Raw genomic sequence first — 21,581 nt, forward strand, 5'->3', positions numbered from 1 at the left:
TGTGCGTGCATATGTTTTTTTTTTCCAGAACAATCAAGGTGGAGGTGTATGATTGGGACAGAGATGGCAGGTGAGTGTGATAGCCAATACAATTCAGACTATTGCTATTGAGTTGAGAAATCTGTGAAAGGCAAATTTACATAGTATTAAATGTAAAGGTATAAAATAAAAAAATCTTGAACATTTTGAGTTTCAGCTTACAGTTTTTCTGAGGCACTCACCAAGGGACAGATCATTTCCCGTTACGATATTCCATATTGTCACAACTGCTGGCCTGTTTGTTCGTGATATTATTCCACAGTCACTGGTGTTTCTTTCCCTCTGTTCTCTCTCCCAGCCATGACTTCATTGGGGAGTTCACGACCAGCTACAGAGAGCTCGCCCGGGGGCAGAGCCAGTTCAACGTGTATGAGGTGAGTAATTCAGGTGTTTTGAAAGTTCAACAGTGTGAATATCAAGTCTCCATCCAGGTTCTTACTCCTGAGATCTGTAATCCCTATAGGTCTCTTGGATCCTGCTTCTGACACCAGTGACATTTCTACTTCTGACATCACCGTTGTTCTGTTTTACTTTGGCACATTCCTTTCCACAGATATCCTCTGGTCTTTCAGCACACAAACCCATTTATTCAAGGATTAGAAAAGCCATCTTAACACACATGCCACATCTAAAAAAATATTCCATACATTTGTAATTCCCTTTGTTTTAAAGGGCATTTGTTTTTGTATTTGCCTCACCCTACTTCTCCCCAGCGGTTATGTATCCAATTAAATTTTTTTTCTGTTAATGTTCTCCTTTTCAAGACCCAAGATTTGTTTTGCCACTATAATCACCTGGATGCTGACATACATAGAAATTGAGCTATTAGCAGCAGCATAAAACAGGATTAATAGGAGAACAATCCAGGGATTTTGGAATTATATAGCTATTTCTCACTATTTCTCATGGGATGGCTTACTGTGTCTCTTAATGGCACAGAATACCTCTCTCTATGCGAATTGCAAATACAACTCATTAAAATATGTCTCATTACAGATTCCAAGATTGATCTGTAAAACTTGAAAAATTACTTAGGCATGCTCTAGGCTTATTGAAATTGCTTTATTTATTTTGTGGGGTTACAAAGTTGATTGTATGATGAGAGCTCTGTAACAGATTTTAGAGTTTTCAGGAGATGTAATGTCATATGGGCAATTTTCATGAATGGTTATCCTGCTGTTGACGATAAAAGCTTGTCAGAGATCTACTTTTAAAGACAAAAGGTTAGCCTCTTATGAAAAGGAGGACATTTCCATACCCATGAGCTCTGCCTCTGTGGGTTGTGGCCTTAAATCTTAGGACAAATACCTGTCTTTTTAACGTCAGCTCCATTATATGGTACTGTTGATTCGTCACTGCCTCCCAGTGTGACTGAAAGGCCCTTTAGTTTTTGCATCAGCAGGTTGTTAGATGTGTCAGACAAATTGCCATCCTTCCATGTTAAATTAGGTGCTGTCACTTTCATGCCTAGCAGCCATAGAGAATTGGGGTAATGAGCTGAGACGTCTTTGGTCTCTAGATTGACATTTCGCTCTTGTTCTGTGGCCGATAGAATACTGGTAAACTAAATGTAATTCTTGCACCTTAAGCCTCTCTTGTGCATCGATTTATTGTAACTGAGATTCATCTTGAATTCTCAATCTTCTCCCTTGTAATAGTCTGACCTGCCTAAGTGCATTCAAGCTTCCTACTAAAAACTCACAGCCATGAACAAGATAATACAAGTTTATATTAGGCGTTCACGAGCTAGCCATGCTATCTCCAACGCCATGTGCATGTGCCTCTGTTAGCTCATGCACACACAGACCCTTTCTCACCTTCCATCTTTCCACTTCTGTTCTATCAATAGCATGGATAGACTTATTGTTCATCCTGCCTACGAACAGTATACATCTGTTTGACGGCATGTGCTTTTTCTCATGCCTCCCACATACACCTCCTCATTACATTCTTTGCACCTAATTAAAAATGAAATATACAGAACAATGAAAGGGTGTGAATGTGCTCAAAAGAAAGATATATTAGTATTTGAATGTACCTCAAAATACAAAGAGAATGCCCATTCCTTAACATAGACCATAACAAATAACTGACATGTCATAGTATTTTCTGTTATAAGGATAGTAGTGCACTATGTTGGTAGGATCTTGGTAAGCTACTGTGGGCAAAGCAGCCTGAGCAGAAAGGGAAGAAAGCAATACATTAAAAAAAAATCCTTTTTATGGGCAAGCTGTCATGAAAAAATATGACAGTACCAGTAGATGTGTGCTTACAGCAGGGTGTCATGTGTTTGCGCAGAGCTGTGGCAACCATGTGTCACATACCAGACCTGCTTCCCTGCTCTTTAAACACACTTTTCCACTACAGGAGTCGATTTGGCCCCTAGGTTTGCATCTGATGAGCTCAGCCTTGGAAAATCAGTGTCATCTTTTCAATCTTAAAATACGTTTATAGGCATTTATAGGTTGTTGATCTCCTGATTTAATATTTTATATGACTGGCAAAACAAATGTGTATAAAACCACAACATTGAGAAAACTCTCCTGTACACCAGATGATCCTTAGCAGATTTGGCAAAATATTTGTTCAGAAAACATTTATAATTTTAGATTGCTTCTCCTATTTTTTAGGTGATTAATTCCAAGAAGAAAATGAAGAAAAAGAAATATGTCAATTCTGGAACAGTGAGTATGGCACTGGCAGCAGAGCATGACTGGCACCGTGCCGCTTTTCTGCTCCACACCTCCTTCTTTCCTGTGCTTCTTCTTCCAAGATTCCCTCTTTAATTATCATGTGTTTGTTGACTCTTTGGAAGGAGACACCAAACTGAGCTTTGCATGTCCTGAAAAAGTGAATGCAGCATTTCCTCATTAATTCATATCACGCACCAATTAATTATAACGTTTATTTAAAAAAAAACATCAAATAATGCATACTTTTCTATTTTCGCCGCACTACAAAGAATAGTACCTCTCTCTCTCTGTCTGTCATTACCTGTGTGTGTGTGTGTGTGTGTGTGTGTGTGTGTGTACAGTAAACAGTATGGCAGATGATTATGAAGGATATAGGCTTTAGGGTTGGGACATGAACTGTATGGGACCGGGTTAGTGAAGACAACTGGTGGCAGTAAGTATGTAAGTAGGACAAAATGAAGGATAAAAGTGCTACAGAGCTTGAGGGAAGTAAGATCTGAGAGATGAGAGTGGGAGACACCAGCGACCAATTGCATTTTCCCGCTTTCCAACCCACCCAGTGGTGTGGAGTCATGCAAGTAATGCATACAAATGCATCTCATCCTCTCTTCAAACTTGCCCTCTGGCATTGTAAATGAACCCATCAGTCATCAGAAAGCAGCTGGCACACAGCCCACATCTTATTTCAGGGTGAGTGTGATGTTATTAGTGAGGCTGCTGCTGAACCTAACAATCGTTTCTGAGTCAACATGGTAATTTTTCTTAAATGTGTTGAGAAGTGAAAACATCAGTGCCATTGTGTATAATCTCTCCCTGTCTTTTTTAAATCTCAGGTGACCCTGCTCTCGTTCTCGGTGGAGTCAGAGTGCACCTTCCTGGATTACATCAAGGGAGGGTGAGCGCAGTGCCTCTGTTGGCTTAAATGCACCATGACACATCCACACAACTATCATACAAAGTTAATTCCTTATAATTAAGAAGTTACTCAAAGCTATCTGCAGATTCTTCATGAAAATTGTGATTAAATGCGTAAAATGTCCATCTTCTCGTGTCGCATGTGGTGGAAAAAGTGTGATTTTAAATAGCAAAAAGAGATTTATTAAATTAATTTCACAGTAGGTACAGTCAGTATAGGCTATTGAAGTGGCACAGGTGCAAATCAGCTAGCTAAGACCAGTAGGTGCCAACCCTTCGACCTCAGATGGTTTTGAAGTCTGCAGCTTTGACATTTGAATATCAAGTATTTCTCAGGTGAACTGTGCCTTTTAGGCAGGTTGGGCAGAGAGCTTTGATCTCTGCTGTCCTATCACAGTGGGCAAGCTGTCAGGGGTTTTATGGGCTGTGGCAGAGCTGACAAGTGTGACAGATTTCGCTGACAGTTCCTAGCTTTGGCTGATCTATGATACAATAACCTTAAGGTTTAGTGGCCTCACTTCAAAAATATCTTCCTCATCAGTCAGCCCCCTAACATTTCTCTGGCACTTACTGGATGACATGTCAGAGACTCTGGTGTTTGCAAATGTGGAAGCGTTTGCTCTTGAGGGTAATGAAGTGGAGGAAAGTTGGGAAGGTACCTAACTTACACTGTCTGGCTCACTTGCTGCACAAAGCAGAAAAAAATAGCGGCTCTCAGAATCTTATTTACACTAGCTGTTTAACCACTTACCCATAATATTTGGTGTTACAGCTTTCATCACAGTGCAGAGTGAATAGTAGCTGTTAGATCTTACTTGAAAACCACTATAATCATAAAAAAAATATAGCGGCCATGAAAGGGGTTCAAGCCTTTTCTGAATGGTACTGACGCCGCAAGAAAAGTGTAAGTGGTTCTGAGGACATGGTCCAAATATATCCCTTGATATATCTGCCAAGTTTCACGATCATTGAACAAACGGGTGTGGAATTACGACCGTTTTTTGCTTAGGCCACCCCCATTTTTGCCGTTTGCGGCGCCCCCTTCCGGTCGAATCGCACAAAATTTGGTACGCATGTTAGAAATACCATTCCAGACGAGGCTGAGAAGTTTGGGACTGATTTTGCGAATGGACTTTGATTTACCAGCTATTTCATGGCTATTACACCATAGGCCCCACCCACTTCTGGCAATTTCATCATCGGGATTAGGAGATACAGTTTTTTGGCATTTGTGGCGCCCCCTACTGTTCAATCTTAAAACAGCTTTGCACACATGGGTATTGATGATATCTGAAAGTGTTCATTAAGTTTCATGATGATTGGACAATCGGTCATGAAGTTATGACAATTTAGCTGGCAGGCCATGCCCTCTCACAACTTTAAAAATTAATGGTAACACTTTATCACCATCATTAATAAATGGTAAATTGATAGTTATCATCATAGGTGCATCATTTGTTTATAAATGATATATTGTATCATAGCTTTTTACCCTTTTTACCGTCTCTTATCAGCTATGATACAATATATAATTTATAAACAAATGATTTTATATTACACAAACTAATGATAAAATAACATAAATTATAGCATTAATAATAATTAGTAAACATTATTAATGATTATTTCATTGTTTGTTAACAGTAAAATAACTATTAACTAAAGTTTAATTAACTATCAATTTACCATTTATTAATGATGGTTATTATAAAGTGTTACCAAATTAATATTTTCAAAACTAAAGTCAATATCAAAAATCCGAAAAGACAACTTGTAAAGTTTGGTCCATAGATGCTACAGCCCAATTTTGGTGGTGATCGGTCAAACGGTGTTGGAGGACATGTTAAAAATGTGTTTTTCAAAACTTTCAAAATATCTCAAAAACTTTCCAGGCAGACCTTGAGGGTCCAAATTGCAAAACTGTAGGGTTAGGTCACCTGCATATGTGTGTACGAGTTATGGCCTTTAAAGTAAATCCTTTAATTATAGCGCCCCCTTCAGGCCGATTGGGTAAATATTTGTTGAGCTAGTAATGGGTCATAGTATCTGTCACTGGGCCAAATTTGATGTCTCTGCGATGTACCAACTCACGGGAATTTGTGCCAACGCGGATGAACAATAATAAACCAGCACAAAAACAATAGGGTTTCAGCCCTACGGGCTTGAACCCCTAATGACTTTGTAGGGGCAATTTGGCTATTCAAGTCACTCCAAAGCATTTGACCTCAGTGGAAAGCCATTTGTCACATTGAGTTGTCTCACTCTGAGTCCGTCACACTGGGTCTTAATGGTCTGTTCCTCAGTTCAGGACCAGCAACTGAGAGGACCGAAGGGTACTGAGGAAAATAGGATGATGGCTGCTATCTCTCCACATTGATCATGGCTTATGACATCTCATATCAGGGAAATGATTTGAACCACATCACCTGTCACAATCACAGAGGCTGGCTTAGGAAGAAATAGAAAGAAATGTGAAAGGGAAAGGCAAAACGCTAAAAGCTAGAACTGTATTAGTGCAGTGAAGTGAAAGTGGATATTTCAGCCACAGTTAGGCACATTTAAACGATGTGTCACTGTTGGAGATATTAATGGTGTTCTATTGTGGTAACAATTAAAATTGCATTACTCAGGTCAGAGGCAGCGGTAACAGAGAAAAACATCATTACTGTCATTGTTAATGTGGTGGAGAGCCGATCACACAGATTACTTTCTACAAGTCTCCAGCACAAAGTTGTTAAAAGTTATAAAGTTGCGAATGGAACACTGAGGGTGTTTGTCTGCAGTTTTTATTTATATTTTGCAAAGTGAGTGCAAAGTGATGCGCTTATGCTGCTATCAAGTGAACTAAGAGCAAAGCCTCTGACTGACAAGGAAATGAAGATAATAACTCTTGCAGGTTGAACTGAATTGGTTAGAAAATCATTCATGAAGTAGTAGAGGGCTTGTGGGTGTGAGCATGTGTGCACGTGTGTGTTTGTCCATGTGTGCATGTATGTGTATGTGAGTGCTTGTCCAACTGGAGATAGCAGGTCTGGGCTCAGTAAGTGAAAGCAGGTGCTAGGATAGCGACAGTAAATTGATTGCGGCAGCTCCAATACAAAGTGGAAATTGCACTGTGAACTCTGCAAACACCAGAAATAGTTCTAATATTCCACATACTATTCCACAGTCTTAACACACACACACACACACACACACACACACACACACACACACACACACACACACACACCAGTTCTCACATCTTAAACTATAAAATCAAATAAAAGACCCCATTTTGTGTACAAAGAAACATTGTATAATTGGTATATATAAACTTCATAAAATAGAGATTGAAAGTGGAAGGAAGGGAGGGAGGGAGGGAGGAAGGAAGAAAGTAAGGAAAAGGAGGGAAGGAAGGAAGTAGGAAGGGGCTAAAAAACTACAGTATACAAGACACTGTAGTGTCGTTTTGTCCAAGTGTCAAGGAGGGTCATTTAACAAGGGTTCACCATGGTGACAAGAGTCTGTGAAAGATCTCCAAGCTTTTTTCTAATTCTGACCTTTACCTCAAAAGCTCACACACACACACACACACACACACACACACACACACACTCACACACACACAGTGGATGGGAATGGATGTCTAATATTGTGTGAGAAAAGAAATGAAGATTACAGTTAAACGTTGAAGGCTCTCAAAAAAAGATGAAAGTGAGCTGATTGAAGGGGCATGAAGCAACCCACCTGCCGTCCTAACAGATATATGATCTGACAAAAGTCTGTGAATAACCACGATTTATCACTGCTTTGGCTTTGGCTCGATGTTTATCAATTCCCGGCGTACATGTGAAGTATGCAAACCTGCCTTCCCATTCAGTCTTCATAAGGAAAAAATAGGATTTCATATGGCACATTTGTAATGGGTTCAAGAGTGCACTGTCCTCATGAATTAATAAAATCAAGTAATTAATGCTAAGGTCAGCGAGGTCTGGCTGTGGCATATTCTCCCTCCACCCGCCCTGAAAGGTTAATGTGATTTTTTTAACTCATTCATTTTCTTATCATTCTTTCCCCTTCCTCTTTGGCACTGCGCAGCCAATGAGAAGCTGTCTTTCCATCTCCCTGAAGGCCTCGTCTCATTGTCGTAAATTAGCAAGGAGAAGGGAGCGCTTCATCAGCAGGGAAAATTGGATTATGATTTGCTCTTAAGTGCTCCATCAGTCTAATTGCTTGTTACCCAGCGCAGTGCTAGGGCGACTCAAAGGCTCTTCGACACCTCCTGCTCCCCCTCCTGCTCCCCCTCCTCCCCTTGCTCCCCATCCTCCCCCTCCTCCCCCTCCTCACCCCTGAGATAATGGAACGCAGGTGAAAGTCAGATCAATTGACTAGCGTGTTCATATAAATCTTACTTAAAAATTGAGTGACAGTATTTTGGATCTTTACACACAGATGAAAAACACTTTACAAGAAATGAAAATATTAAATATTGATCTTTTATAACTTATAACTTTATAACTTTTATAAATTGATCATTTATAACTATATTCTTATCAAGCAATAATTGCAGTCTTTGGTGTATGATATATTGAATGTTCCACAGTATTTAGGGCCCCTCTCTTCTTGTCATGTCAGACAATGTGTGTGTGTGTGTGGTGTGAGAGCATTGGTATGTAATGAGGTTTGACTTGCCGCTGTTGCTGGTTGGTCTCTCTTGTTGATTTTTTCCATCTCCTTCTCTCTATCCCCATTCTAGTACTCAGATCAATTTCACTGTGGCCATCGATTTCACAGCATCTAATGGTGAGTGATACTAAAGGCAATGCGTGGGGCAGAGGATGGATGGTAGTGCTCTTTGACTGTCGCACGTCTGTGATTTGTGAATCAATCACACAAACACACACACAAGCAGACGGTACATCACACAGACAAACACACACACACACAGACAAACACACACACACACACACACACACACACACACAGTCACACATTGTCACCTACAGTAAGTGATAGCCTGTCCTGGATAGCCTTTCCTCCTAAATGCTCAGTCAATACACGCTAAGTAAAGGTTGTGACCCAAAATAGGATGCAAGCATTTGAGCAAGATGGCCGAGTAATCCCCCTGCTTGACGTAAACACTTCCCAATGTCTGAAAGGCCACACTTAAGTCTAATTACACCACTCAGCTGCCATTAATTACGCCTGAAAACAATGCCACAGCAGAATTATCCGGAAGGAAGAACTCTTCAATGTGAATCACAGCTATTAGTGGGAAATAAGAAAGGCCCATAAGTCTGTTTGGAGCTTTCCAAACCCTGTGAGTGGACAAGGTGACATTCCATTTATGTTAGACTTTCTCCTTCAGATAAGATCACTTGTGTTCTATTTCACAAGGCTTCGCCCTCTAACAAGGCTCTACTGGCTTAGCCACTCATCTAGTCGTTTCAGCGCACTGAAATTTGCATGCATGTGCTCAGCCAATCAGGATGAGCCTATACACGCTCTATGGGGCCTCGCACTATAAATGGCGAGCGGCCCCTCATTCAGCATCCACTTTTTCTTCAGTGCCTGACGAACAAGTTTGCCTAGGATGGCATCGCCTGAGACCAACATCGCTAAAGACTGCCCGGGCGGCCCCGGCCTGATCGCGACGACAGATCCGCATGAGGCGTGTTTCGAGTGCCTCGGCCCGAACACGCCGTGGACCGTGTCTCTGACCTGCCGGACTGCTGCAGCTGCAGGGCTCTCTCCAGGGTGAGACGTCGGCAGCATTGGGCTCATTTCAAACGCTTCAGCTTCAGCGTTCCCTGAAATCGAGCTCCGCTGTGATGACAGCGAGGCGGAGGCCGGCGGCGGCCCGAGCCCTTCTTCTCTGCCCCTGTCACAGCGCTTTCACTGCCGGCTCCTCCCCTGGTGGCGGAGAATGAAGAAGGGATGCCGCCGGGGGACAGCGATGAGGTTTTTTTTTTTTTTTTAAATTTATCCACCTGGCGGCCCAGACGGCAGCCATTGCCAACAACCTGGGGCGGCTGGGGGTGTCCCTATCTCGATGGAGACCGGCCACTGGGTTGGCCAGCGTTACACCTTACTGTTTGTCGACATGATTAAGTGTAGCGTTGGTTTTTCACGCCCCCCTTTCTATAGACATGGGTGTGAGCGGAACCATATCTGGCTGACCTATTGCATTGTTACAGTCAACCAGGCTATGACACAGAATGTTGTTCGTGTTAGTGTCTCGGCAGGGAGTGAAGTCATCGGGCTTTGCCCCCTAAGCCAGTAGAGCCTTGTTAGAGGGCGAAGCCTGTGTGAAATAGAATGATAGTTAAGTATTGTAACTCTAGTTCTATGATCACAGGCAGAGCCCTCTAACAGCTCGCCCTGCTGCTCCACGAGTCGCTGAAGACTTAGTGGATGCTGAATGAGGGGCCGCTCGCCATTTATAGTGCAAGGGTGTATAGGCTCATCCTGATTGGCTGAGCACGTGCATGCAAATTTCAGTGCGCTGAGGTGACTAGATGAGTGGCTAAGCCAATAGAGTCTTGTTAGAGGGCTCCGCCTGTGATCATAGAACTAGAGTTACAATACTTAACTATCATTACATCTTGTCACTACACTGCCTTGGCATTCAAACAACAGGATTTTTGTTGTCAGACAGCAAATGTGAGGAATCAAATGGCAAGTGTTTGTAATGAATGACAGTGCTTATGGTTGAAAGCATCATTGATATGATTTTCAATGTTTTGATTTGTAAAGGCAACCCGAACAGAAACTTCTCTAAATATATAATTCTCAAATGATTTTGATAATAACCATCACTATTACATTCTGTAGACCATGTGAGCTTGTTTCTAAGCTTGTTCTGTTTCCCCTCCTCACTGATTTTTGTAATGTAAGAGTTTTCTTAGATTCCATGGGGAAATAAACTTTAGATCTCCCAAACAGGACCAAATAAAAAAGGACAAAGGTGATTATACTGGTTGTAACAGCACCAGCTGTGCTATTTTGCTAGCAGTAGAATGTAAATTAGTATTGCAGCATTATATCACCAAAAACAAAATCCATGCAATATAAATAGCATCAAATTGACCAGATTTTAGTGCCAACTTCCTGTATTTCTTACACAGTTGTATCTAGGGCTGTGTACTCTAGGTCTCATCAAAGATAATGATGTTTGTACATTTAAAGCATTGCATGCACTATGTATGCCACTTAGCTCACAGGGAGCAATGACAACAGAATTTTCTGAAGCACTTCCAAATGATCCCATCTGGGCTGTTAATATGAAATTACTTCATAATGCGTTGGTACAGAGGGGATACTGGAGAAGGTCACAGTGTTACTGATAAGCCATCTAAATATTCATTCAAGCAGTCATTCTGAAGTATTCAATTCTTAAAATGGCTTTCCTCCCACTATTGATCAATGTAACCTTTGTGTCACAAATTTCATTATCTAAAGTTATGATCCAACTTACAGTGGCATCTCTGGGGACTGAACATGACCACTGTTAATTGTGATCCATGGTTGTAGCAAATACAAATTTTGTTATATCTCATATCTTCTCTCACATCACACCATGACCTCATCTGACCCTCTGACGCCATTACTCCGAACAGGTAACCCCTCCCAGTCCACCTCGCTGCACTACATGAACCCCTACCAGCTGAACGCCTATGCCATGGCCCTGAAGGCTGTGGGGGAGATCATTCAGGACTACGACAGTGATAAGATGTTCCCTGCCCTGGGCTTCGGAGCCAAACTGCCCCCTGATGGACGGGTGTCACATGAGTTCCCGCTGGTAAGTGACCCCTCACCTCTCGGGCTTTTGGTGGAGGGAATTTTTCATCATAACTTGTGAATCACATCTGTGGCTTTTCTTTCTGTGTTGCTTATTCTGATTTGTGGTGTTTGTACGCTGCCAGGTGTCAAGAAACAAGTAAATGACGGCTGGTAAAGCAAATGTACTTTGACGGAGAGCTTGGCGCTTCTTTCTGCGATGAATGCAATCACCAAGACCATGAGATTGATTTGCTGTGTGTTTGCATGGTTTCCCTCCTCTGCAGAATGGCAACATGGAAAACCCTTACTGCAACGGTATTGAGGGCATCTTGGAGGCGTACCACCAGAGTCTGAAGACGGTCCAGCTGTATGGGCCAACCAACTTCGCGCCTGTAGTCAACCATGTTGCCAGGTGATAGAACATTGTTAGCTGGTGATAGAACATTGTTAGTTTCTGGTATTTATTTCCCATTAAGATGGCAAGGTAACAAAGATAACGAGTTCTTCTTTGGTTGTCTGAAAGATCTGTATAGAAACATTTTTCACCTTTACTGCCTTTGAAATAAGATCATAAAATCTCCCTCTCTCTCTTCTATTTGTCAAGTTTATTATCATGCAAGTACATAATAAACAAACAATAGCAGTCTCATAATGTCATAACCTACCAGACATTTTTCCTGCGTTTCACTCGAGCTCTCTCATGAATATGGATATGGTCTGCTGCAACTTGTGAATTAGCACAGCAAAAGTTGTGATTTTTCTTTTAATTTATGTTCCTCTGCTCAATTTCAACTTCTCCCGCTCATGGTTTGTTCATTATGATTTATGCATTATTCATATTTTTCCCATTCAAAGTAAGAATATGAAAAATGAGTCACCACGATAAAAACAGCAATTTTCACACAGTTCCTCACATAAACCTCTTGCATGTGGTATTTATATGCTTCAGAGAACATGAGTCTGCGTTCACTGCTTTTCAGCAGACCTACTGACACTGATATCATTTGATCTGTTTGCCATCAACAATACAGGAGGCAACAGGTTTTGTGCCACCAAAATGTTTGCATACACACAGTGGCTATCACTGATCATCTGCAGCATTTCAGCCATCAAGCATAAAATGACACTCACAGTGGCATTGTTGGCTGTTGGCCTTGGTTTCCTGGGATTTCCTATCTGTGGATACCTAGTCTTCCGTGTCTATTCCATTGATTTTCTGACCCAGTGGGTTGGCCGTATCTTTTGTGCTAGACACAATAAACAGGATGTGACATGCTTGAATATGAGTTTAGGCAGGGTGATGGCTTTCAAAAGAGTGGCTGATTAGCTGATGGAACAAATGACAAAGTTGGGGACAGAGACTGTAACCACTAACATACACTGACATTTCACTCACCGTTACAACACATGCAAACTATGCAAACTGTGACATACTGTCTATGTGAATGTGTGTGCATGCTTATGCCGCCCACCCGCCTCACTGTCACTTCCTCCCTCTGTCTCATTTGTTGAACCACATCAAAACAATTCCCCATCTGATTATGCCTGGGCTCTGTTGTAATTAAAAATGTCATTCTGATAAAGTGGAATCACACTTTATCACCCTAGCTATATGAATGCATGACCCATGCATTTAGCATCTGAATAGGTGAGCCAGAATAGGAAGAGAGAGGGAGATTGTAACAAAGGCATTAATCTGTGAATCAAATTGTGCAAGCCAGCTTTGTTATGTACTTTGTTATTCAGGTCTGTAAGTCAATATGTACTTGTAAGGCATTATAATGAGTGTTATCTACTCCATGGTAATGAAAACAAACATTTTCTTGAATTTGCATATAGTGGAGAGTGTGTACAATAGCACGACAGTGAGCGATGTATGCACTTTGCATGGATTTATATGCCACATCAATGCCACAATGTTTAGAAAATTCCATCACTCGAGTCAGAGATTTGTTTTTGTGTTAAAGAGATTATAATGCACCCCATAATTTCTCTCTGTATCTGTGTGTGTGTGTGTGTGTGTGTGTATGTAGGTATGCAGCGGCAGTGCAGGATGGCTCTCAGTACTTTGTTCTCCTTATCATCACAGACGGCGTCATATCTGACATGGCTCAGACGAAAGAGGCCATTGTCAATGTAAGGATGGGAGAAGGGGGGAAACATTGTGAGTTTATACAGTATATACGGCTGGAGAAATCCTCAGTTTTAATTGACATGAACTAGGAGGGAACGCCTTCCAACTGACTGGTGCTGCTGAGTGGAGCATTCATTGTTTCAACCCAGAGTGAAATACAAGAGGTCCACCAGTGCAATGACCCTTGTCTTAAACATGATATACATACTATGTCTCTGATCAACTCTAGCATTCCATCTCAGAAAAATATGTCCCACAAATGTTCATTTTGGTTGCCACTCCAAGTCATACCAAGCATGAGCCATATGACTAACAGTAGCAGTTGTTGTCCACTCTGTAAAGCACGGGGGTTGATGCACACAATCACTGTCTAAAAACTCACATGTACTGTATGTATCAACTTCATTTTTGACTAATGATTTACTTGACTGCTGCATGAAAGTAGCTCAAGACCAGGGTAAATATCTTGTTCTAAAAGGTACAAATGCTGTGAATTTACCCCTTGAGGTACAAATGTGTTCCTTTTCTGCCAGAAAACACACAGAAAACAGCAATAAGAGTACAATGGACATACATTTCTAAGGGATTGCACATGACAAAACCATGACAAAACATCTTGAAAAGAGTTTATTGCCCCAGTAACAAAAACAATATGGTGCGTTTTTTCTGAGCGCTCTCCCCAAAACTTGCCCTAACTACTTTTTTCTTCCAGCTCTAAATAGCAGGTTGTTTTGGCTTCCTTTCCTTTTCTCTCCTCTCTTCTCCTCTCCTCTGCCTCAGCCCGCCTCAGGCACAGAATACCCAGCAGACTGGATTTAAAGGGAATTTGCGACTGTTAGTCAAAACATTAGAACAGCCACACCTTCCTTTTAAGATCTTGCCTGCTGCTCTATCTCACTGCCTGCTCCCCGACTGTCTACTGATGCTTGCTGCTTCCACTGCTTTTCCTTTGCTCTGCGTGGATCTTGGGCGAGCCAGGACAGACTGATGAGGTTATATAAGTCTCTCCTCTTGTTCACACTGGTCGGTGTCTTCGAGAAAGAGAGAGAGAACAGTCAATGTAGATGTTTTGATGTATTTTGGGAGCTGTGTGGATGTGTGGCAAGGCAGTGTCTGTCCCCCTCAAGCACATATTTTCAGGAACATGGACCCATTTCTGGCAGGGTGGGAGAACAGGGGGGTTTATCAGCCACAACAGAATCTGCTACACTACGGCAAGCCACCTGTCAATCACTCAGCACCAAACCTCCTCTGCTCACAGGCACGGTCCCTCGCTGCCTCTTTCACTCTATTGAACCCGGAGACTCCCTCCCTCTCTCTCTCTCTCTCTCTCTCTCTCTCTCTCTCTCTCTCTCTCTATCCATCTCTCTCCCACTCACACATCCAAATCTCTTTGTCTTCATCTGTTCTCTCCATACGTCTGTCAGCCTTCATCCAATAACAACATCCTTGGCTGCCTTTGATTTCTTTCTTTCTCTTCTTGTGCCTGTGATCTGTCAGTCTTACTTACTTCATCTCCTTATCACTCCTCTTTTTTTTTGCTTTCTCTGTTTTCAGGGGCATTTGCCAACATGAATCAGGTCAGGGTTCACTGATGCAGGGCCCCCCAAACACATGAATAAATACAGAAACTTCACTGACAATTACAGTTACAACTAATGTTATTGTAATAGAAAAATAATAGAAATGAAATTTATTAAAGCTGAACAAAATGAAAACTACACAACTTACTACAACCTTCAAAACTAATGGAAATAATGAATTAAAAAAAACTACATCAGATACCTCAAGGTTTATCATCATAATTAAGGCTGAATTATGGCATTGTGATTTGCTGTCTTCTGAGCTTGTCATACAAGGACGGAGGGTAAAGAATGTGACAATTCAACACGAGTTTTAAAAGCTTTGTTCTCATGCAACCCTTTAAGTCTCGTCTCCATGTTGTGAAGGATCAAGGACTGTCTATCTGACAGATGGGTGATTATTTCTGAAGATGTTCTATGCTTCCAGTTGATTGATCCAACAAACAGCACAGAAACTGCTATTCTAACTCCCACTTCCAGTTGTAATTAGTTTTCAAGTCCTGAGTTGAGCTCTGAAACAGTCAATGAGAGAGAATCCCAAGTGCTTCAGATCAGATGACCCCAATGTTGCAATAACAACTCCTCTTTGGCGACCCCACACACCACCACCCCCCGCCCCCCAACACACAGTCACGCCCACCCATGCACACACACACACACACACACACACACACACACAAACACACACTCCCATCAAAGCATGCATATGCGTGGCATTTGGATTTAAGCGGCACATCCAGAGCGGGTTGTCGTGGTAAAGAGCGTTGATTGACACTCTGTTTTGTTGTCTCATTAGAGTGGATCTCGGCTGCCAGTCACGGTGGCAGGGGATGGCATAAGTGGGGCATGGTGGATTGCAGGGTTATTTTTGGTGGCATTTGATGTTGTGATGTCTGTGTGGATGTGTGTGACTGTGCACACACATGTGCGTTTGTGCATGTGCACGTGTGTGAGTGTTTGTGTGTGCACGTGCGTGGGAGGACAGGAAGTGACAGGAGTTGTGTTGAACACTGATAATCGCGTTGATGTGTTCCGGCTGAGATGGCGTCGACAGAAACTGCTCTCATCCCTGTGGCAGAAGAGGTTGCCTGATTTGCCACGGTACATTTCTCTTGTCCCAGAGATAAAAATGCACTTGTTGTAACTGCTTTATGAAAATGTGTGACTACAGAAAACTCATTACACATAATAGCAGCTTTCACATTGAGCATTTATGTTGCCATCTATCTGGAAATTACAACAAGAGACTTTAATATAGCCTGCCAGACAAAACCAACTATGCAGTTACTGTCACTCAAGCAGAATTTAAACAAAATCATTTTTAGCACATAATGCAAGTCAGAGTATCTCAACAGTTTAATTATATTGATAAGACTCCCACATTTTCTCATATTAGATCTAGAACAATTATAAATCCTGCCAAGGGAATAAAAAAACTGATTTGGTTGCATTATTTACTTTTACTGCCAAAAGGGAAAAATTTGGCACAGCGTATGTGTGTGCATATGTTTTTCATAGATGTTGTGTTTGCATTTTTAGCTGCGACCAGCAGCTAGTATAAGTCACTCTGACGGTTGGTCAGTCAGTCCAAAAAATTTAAAAAAACTTTGCTGAACATGTGCCATTGCAGAATCCCGTAGAAAGACTCTATACGCCTCACAGCCTCATTGCTTTGAGTTTATCTCAGTTGGCACAGCATGGGTTTGCCATGCCAGAGATCCCAGGTTCTGATCTCGAGTGACTCAATTTAGCATAATTTTTTCATGCATGCTGGCCTCCAAAACATGTAGGCCTCTGCTCTTTTAAACAGTTGCAGCCTAATGTGCATGTTGGTGGTGGTGCTGTGCAGGGAAGGCATGGCAGTTTATAAAATGGCCACCCATAGTTAAGGATTGATCATCATGAAAATGAATACTTGTCGCAACTGACTCAATACACTGAACTCTCTCTCTCTCTCTCTCTCTCTCTCTCTCTCTCTCTCTCTCTCTTTGTGTATGTAGCCCTGTGTGTGTTTGTGCGTGTGTGTGTGTGTGTGTGTGTGTGTGAGAGAGAGAGAGAGAGAGAGAGAGAGAGAGAGAGAGAGAGAGATTTTGTATGTGTGCGTGTGTGTGTATGTGTATGTAGACCACTGTTTGCAAATACCAAGCAGTATACTGAGTTCCTTTGATAAGCCCCACCCCCACCTGATCTGGCTTTTCCCTCCAAACGTCCTGGCTGGCCTGGTCTTTCTCAAAGCGCCAAGCTGGTCGCAGCCTATCACAAATTACATGCTTCTCTTGTTCTTTCCCGTTTGTATAATTAATTGATTTCATTGTCTTTCCATCTTTTTTATTGTTTTGGCTTAGTGACAGTTAACCTTTACAGTTATGAAAATGACTGCGGTGTTATTTGACTCGAGGTGTGTCTTGGGAGTGGCTGGTAGGGCGACTGAGGATGGTCGCTGTGGTGATTGAAGCTGGCACCTCCTCCTCTCTCTCTCTCCTCTCCCAGCTCACAAATGCCGCCGTCCATCCTCTGCCATGTAAGACCTTATCAAGGCGTCTGTCAACAGATTTACCACTCTCTCCCTGTGGACAAATGTTTCCTTTTATCCTCAACCAACTTCTCACAGTCTGTATTGTCAAGAGATGGTTCTTTGAAGGTGTCATTTTTCACTTCAGCATTTCAACTCCAGACCGTAACCAATCCAGGCGGCGAATTCTGTGGATACGATTGCATCATATGTGTGTGTGTGAAAATATTTTACAGTATTTTTTATGGTTAGATTGGTTTCTAGATATCAAAACAGCTTTAGTACTGATACTACTGACCTGTTTTGGCCTGGCATCTCATGGGATACAGTTAGTCTTGTCAATGAATGGGATCTCCACTCACCAGCCTAATAACCAGCCTTCAGTGAGCAAACGCAGGGTGTCTATTCCAGATAAGAGGGTAGGAGGGGACACTGATACAGCAGAAAATTGGATTTGAGGACAAAAAAACATCTGGGGATAAGGATTGGGCTCTTATGAACAGAGACAAAAAGACAACAACCTTCTGTTGAGGATTCACAGCCTCTCTGGTCATTTCAAAGGGTAAATTTGATGCTGATTTTAATTTTGTAACGATTTGTCTTATAGTTTGATATTTGCTTGAGGAAGACTGGTCTCTAAGACAGTGCTTGGCACACATTAGCATCTAATTTTCTCTCTCGCTTTCTCAGACTCCCTCTCTCTCTCTGGAGGCCTATTCATACTTAATGGTCATTCAGCTACTTAAAGGGTGATACGGAACATTAGTGTGGTTGTAACCTACCTGGGTGAGCATGTAACTGCCACAGAGTCTGATCTAATGAGCAGTACAGGTCAGTGGTAATGAGGACAAACTTCTCTCTCCTCTCTTGAACAGAAGAGAGGGGCGTGTATGAGTGTTTTTCTAAGAGTAAGAGAAAGTGAGGAAGAGAGAGAGAACGATGTTAAGAGTCAGTACATTTCACTCTAACAAGCTTTTACCATGTTGGATAGATGGTCACTGGTTTTCGTTGATTTTCTTTGGTTCTCTGCAGGGTGCCAAGCTCCCTATGTCCATCATCATAGTTGGAGTGGGTCAGGCTGAGTTTGACGGTATGGTGCTTTATTTATTTTTTTAATAGCTGCATAAATGTAATTGCTACACATTCAGGTCATTTCGCATGGTAGACACATGTCACAAATGAATAGTAAAATATGTAAAAATCCACAAAACTGACTTGTGTTACTGTACATGCATGGGGCTGAAAGGTCTGTGGTCAGTGCTGTTGACAAACTGTTTAAAACTTGCTCAACAATTAGATATTTTTGCCATCTACATTAATAAAGTCCGCTAACTGATTAAAACATGAGCCATGTTTTACATTTTAATTTATAGAACTCACAGCCTGGTACTGTAATTGCCAGCACTAACCTCTCTGGCAATAATTCAGAGAAATACCCGAGAGAAAATTAGAAACTCATTTGATTCAGTAGAAGAGGGCAGGCGTAGGTGGATGCAGGCATAATTGTATAAGAAGTGGCTGAGGTTAATTGCTGGGTTTGTAGTGTTGAGAGTAGTAAGTACTGTGTCTTAATTGCACAGAGACCCTGATAAGGGACTTATTTGTTGATTAGTCATGTTATAAAGACAGATTAGAAATGTGGCAGAGCATCCTAACTCTTGCTAAAGCAAAAGGTATGAGCTATGGTGCAGTAGATACAGCTGTATCTTTGCAGCAGCAGGATGTCAAAATTGTCAGCTTCCTTTGCTTATACTTGTCACTTGTCTCTGTGTGTGTGTGTGTGTGTGTGTGTGCATGTGTGTGTGCGTGTGTGTGCATGTGTGTGTGCATGCGTGTGTGTGTGTGTGTGTGTGTGTGTATGTGTGTGTGTGTGTGTGTGTGTGTGTGCATGTGTGTGTGTGTGTGTGTGTGTGTGTGTGCATGTGTGTGTGTGTGCATGTGTGTGTGTGTGTGTGCATGTGTGTGTGTGTGTACTTGTGTCTTCAAGCTATGGTGGAGCTGGATGGCGATGACATCAGGATCTCATCCCGAGGGAAGCTGGCAGAGAGAGACATTGTTCAGGTGACTGCCCTTTACAGCATGGAAGAAACTTCCACCGTATCACTGCACATATCTAGAGTGCAGCTGCTTATGGAACCAAAAACAGACTTTCCATTGCAATGCAACAGGAATGCAATAGTGTGTTGTCTGATTTATCAACAGAGTCAAAGCCTGTTGCTATCAAAGTTCACAGAATTACTCCTAGGAATCTTGATTTGAGTTTAAAGTAGGCAGACTCTTTGCCTGTTTTTGTAAGGGATGGGACTGTAAAGGGACATACCTGTACTGCCTAGCTGATATTGAATACAATAAACACTTTTCAAGTTTGACTAATCTGTGGCTACCAGATAAGAAAAGTAAATATTGTCATATTATACGTTTTACATACATATCTCTTGCACTGGTACATACAAATGCCTATTTGTCTCAAAACACCATCTGTTGGCAACTCCTAACAGATTAGGACATCTGTGAGGCTCCCCTAAATTCCCATGGAAATAAGCATGTTAAGAAATCTTGATATCATGCATCACAGTAGGACCATATTTGTGTCACTCACAGAATGATCAAGCTGTTGTAACTAACTCTTACACTGAGATGCTCGATAACACCTGGCTGAGTCACAACGGTTTCACATTTGATGTTTGATATTTCTCTGCCTGGCACACTTGCAACACATAATGGGATTTACAGAATACAAACCAAGAGATAAACTTTTAAACTGAGAGTTAGTGACGCTTTCAAACAGTTGCATTCCAATACCGAATCATTGTAATTCTTATAGTCATGTAAAGTTTTTCAATAACAGACGAAGCTTTGGATTTAACATACAGTGCCTTTGCTTATGTTAAGTCTGGCTAAAAACAGTAGTCAATCAGTCTTTTGATTGGGCCTATAAGGTCCACTCCACTGACCTTTTGAACATTTTCAAATAGACCAGTTCCCTACATTTATTTCAATCCTATTTATTTCTAATCCTTAGTTTGGCTTTGACCAGTCTGATGCAGTTTTAGTATTTTGAGCCAGAAAAGTTACAGCCATCCTTCCCCCTGGCTAAACGTGAGTTAAGATAAATACTCATATAAGAAATGTAGCATTTCTCAAACCTATTTTTGTTGCCAGTAAGAATATTTTGATGCTATTGTAATTATGCTATTATAGGCTATATATGCAAGGTGCTATATTATGCTATCATATCACATTGCTTATGGATATAATTAGAGTGCATTGAGATTAATCTTGAATGTACAGTAACATCGTCATGCAAACCAGCAATAGCCACCACCAAAGAATCTAATTAGCTTGCTAAAATTCGCTGGCTATTTTTTCCATTTAAATTTCAGCTTATTCATTAAATACATGGATTGGACTAGACTTTCTCCACACTACTACAAATAAATATAGAGGCTTTATTTTGTATCAGTGTATATGGTGGCCTGTTTTTTCTCCTTTCTAGTGTCTTGTTTTTCTCACAGTTTACAACATATCTGACAGAATCTGTCTCAGGTTAACTACGAGTAAGACATTTTTATGCAACAGATGTCAGATTAAATGTTGGATCTTTAGTCATCTTAAATCTATCTATTTAGCTAGTTAGCTATCTTGTTATTTATTTATTTAGTGACAAAAAAAGGAGTAAGTGAATGAGTGAGTTGTAGCATGGGTAAAGGATGGTGTGATATGACAAATAATACAAACATGGGCCCTCCAGTAGCGGGGTTTCTCAAAGCTAGTCTGCCCACTTATTCCTGCTCACAGAGAGCTGGAGCCTCTCCCAGCATGCATTGGGTGGAAGGCAAGGAGATCACAGGGTAAACACACATAGACAGACAATCACTCACATTCACACCTATTTTGTAATATGGTAAATCAGCACTGGAAAATTACCTGCTGTTCTTTTG

At 41.5% G+C, this 21,581-nt stretch overlaps 1 protein-coding gene across 2 annotated transcripts in view; it reads left to right on the forward strand.

Annotated features, from left to right (window-relative positions):
- cpne5b (copine Vb) overlaps positions 1–21,581 on the forward strand; it is a 120,836-nt gene that overhangs the window by 98,190 nt on the left and 1,065 nt on the right. For both annotated transcript variants that reach the window (XM_071525624.1, XM_071525625.1), the window contains 10 exons: positions 29–70; positions 338–413; positions 2,670–2,723; positions 3,566–3,627; positions 8,386–8,432; positions 11,249–11,430; positions 11,696–11,823; positions 13,445–13,547; positions 18,673–18,730; positions 19,628–19,701. In XM_071525624.1, coding sequence (XP_071381725.1) covers positions 29–70; positions 338–413; positions 2,670–2,723; positions 3,566–3,627; positions 8,386–8,432; positions 11,249–11,430; positions 11,696–11,823; positions 13,445–13,547; positions 18,673–18,730; positions 19,628–19,701 — 826 coding nt within the window. The remainder of the gene's footprint in view (positions 1–28; positions 71–337; positions 414–2,669; positions 2,724–3,565; positions 3,628–8,385; positions 8,433–11,248; positions 11,431–11,695; positions 11,824–13,444; positions 13,548–18,672; positions 18,731–19,627; positions 19,702–21,581) is intronic.

This window comes from Centroberyx affinis, unplaced genomic scaffold (assembly GCF_046629955.1).
Source record: "Centroberyx affinis isolate AG114_WGS23_722 - 3 ecotype Tasmania unplaced genomic scaffold, CSIRO-AGI_Caff_v1 ptg001311l_1, whole genome shotgun sequence".
NCBI lineage: Eukaryota > Metazoa > Chordata > Actinopteri > Beryciformes > Berycidae > Centroberyx > Centroberyx affinis.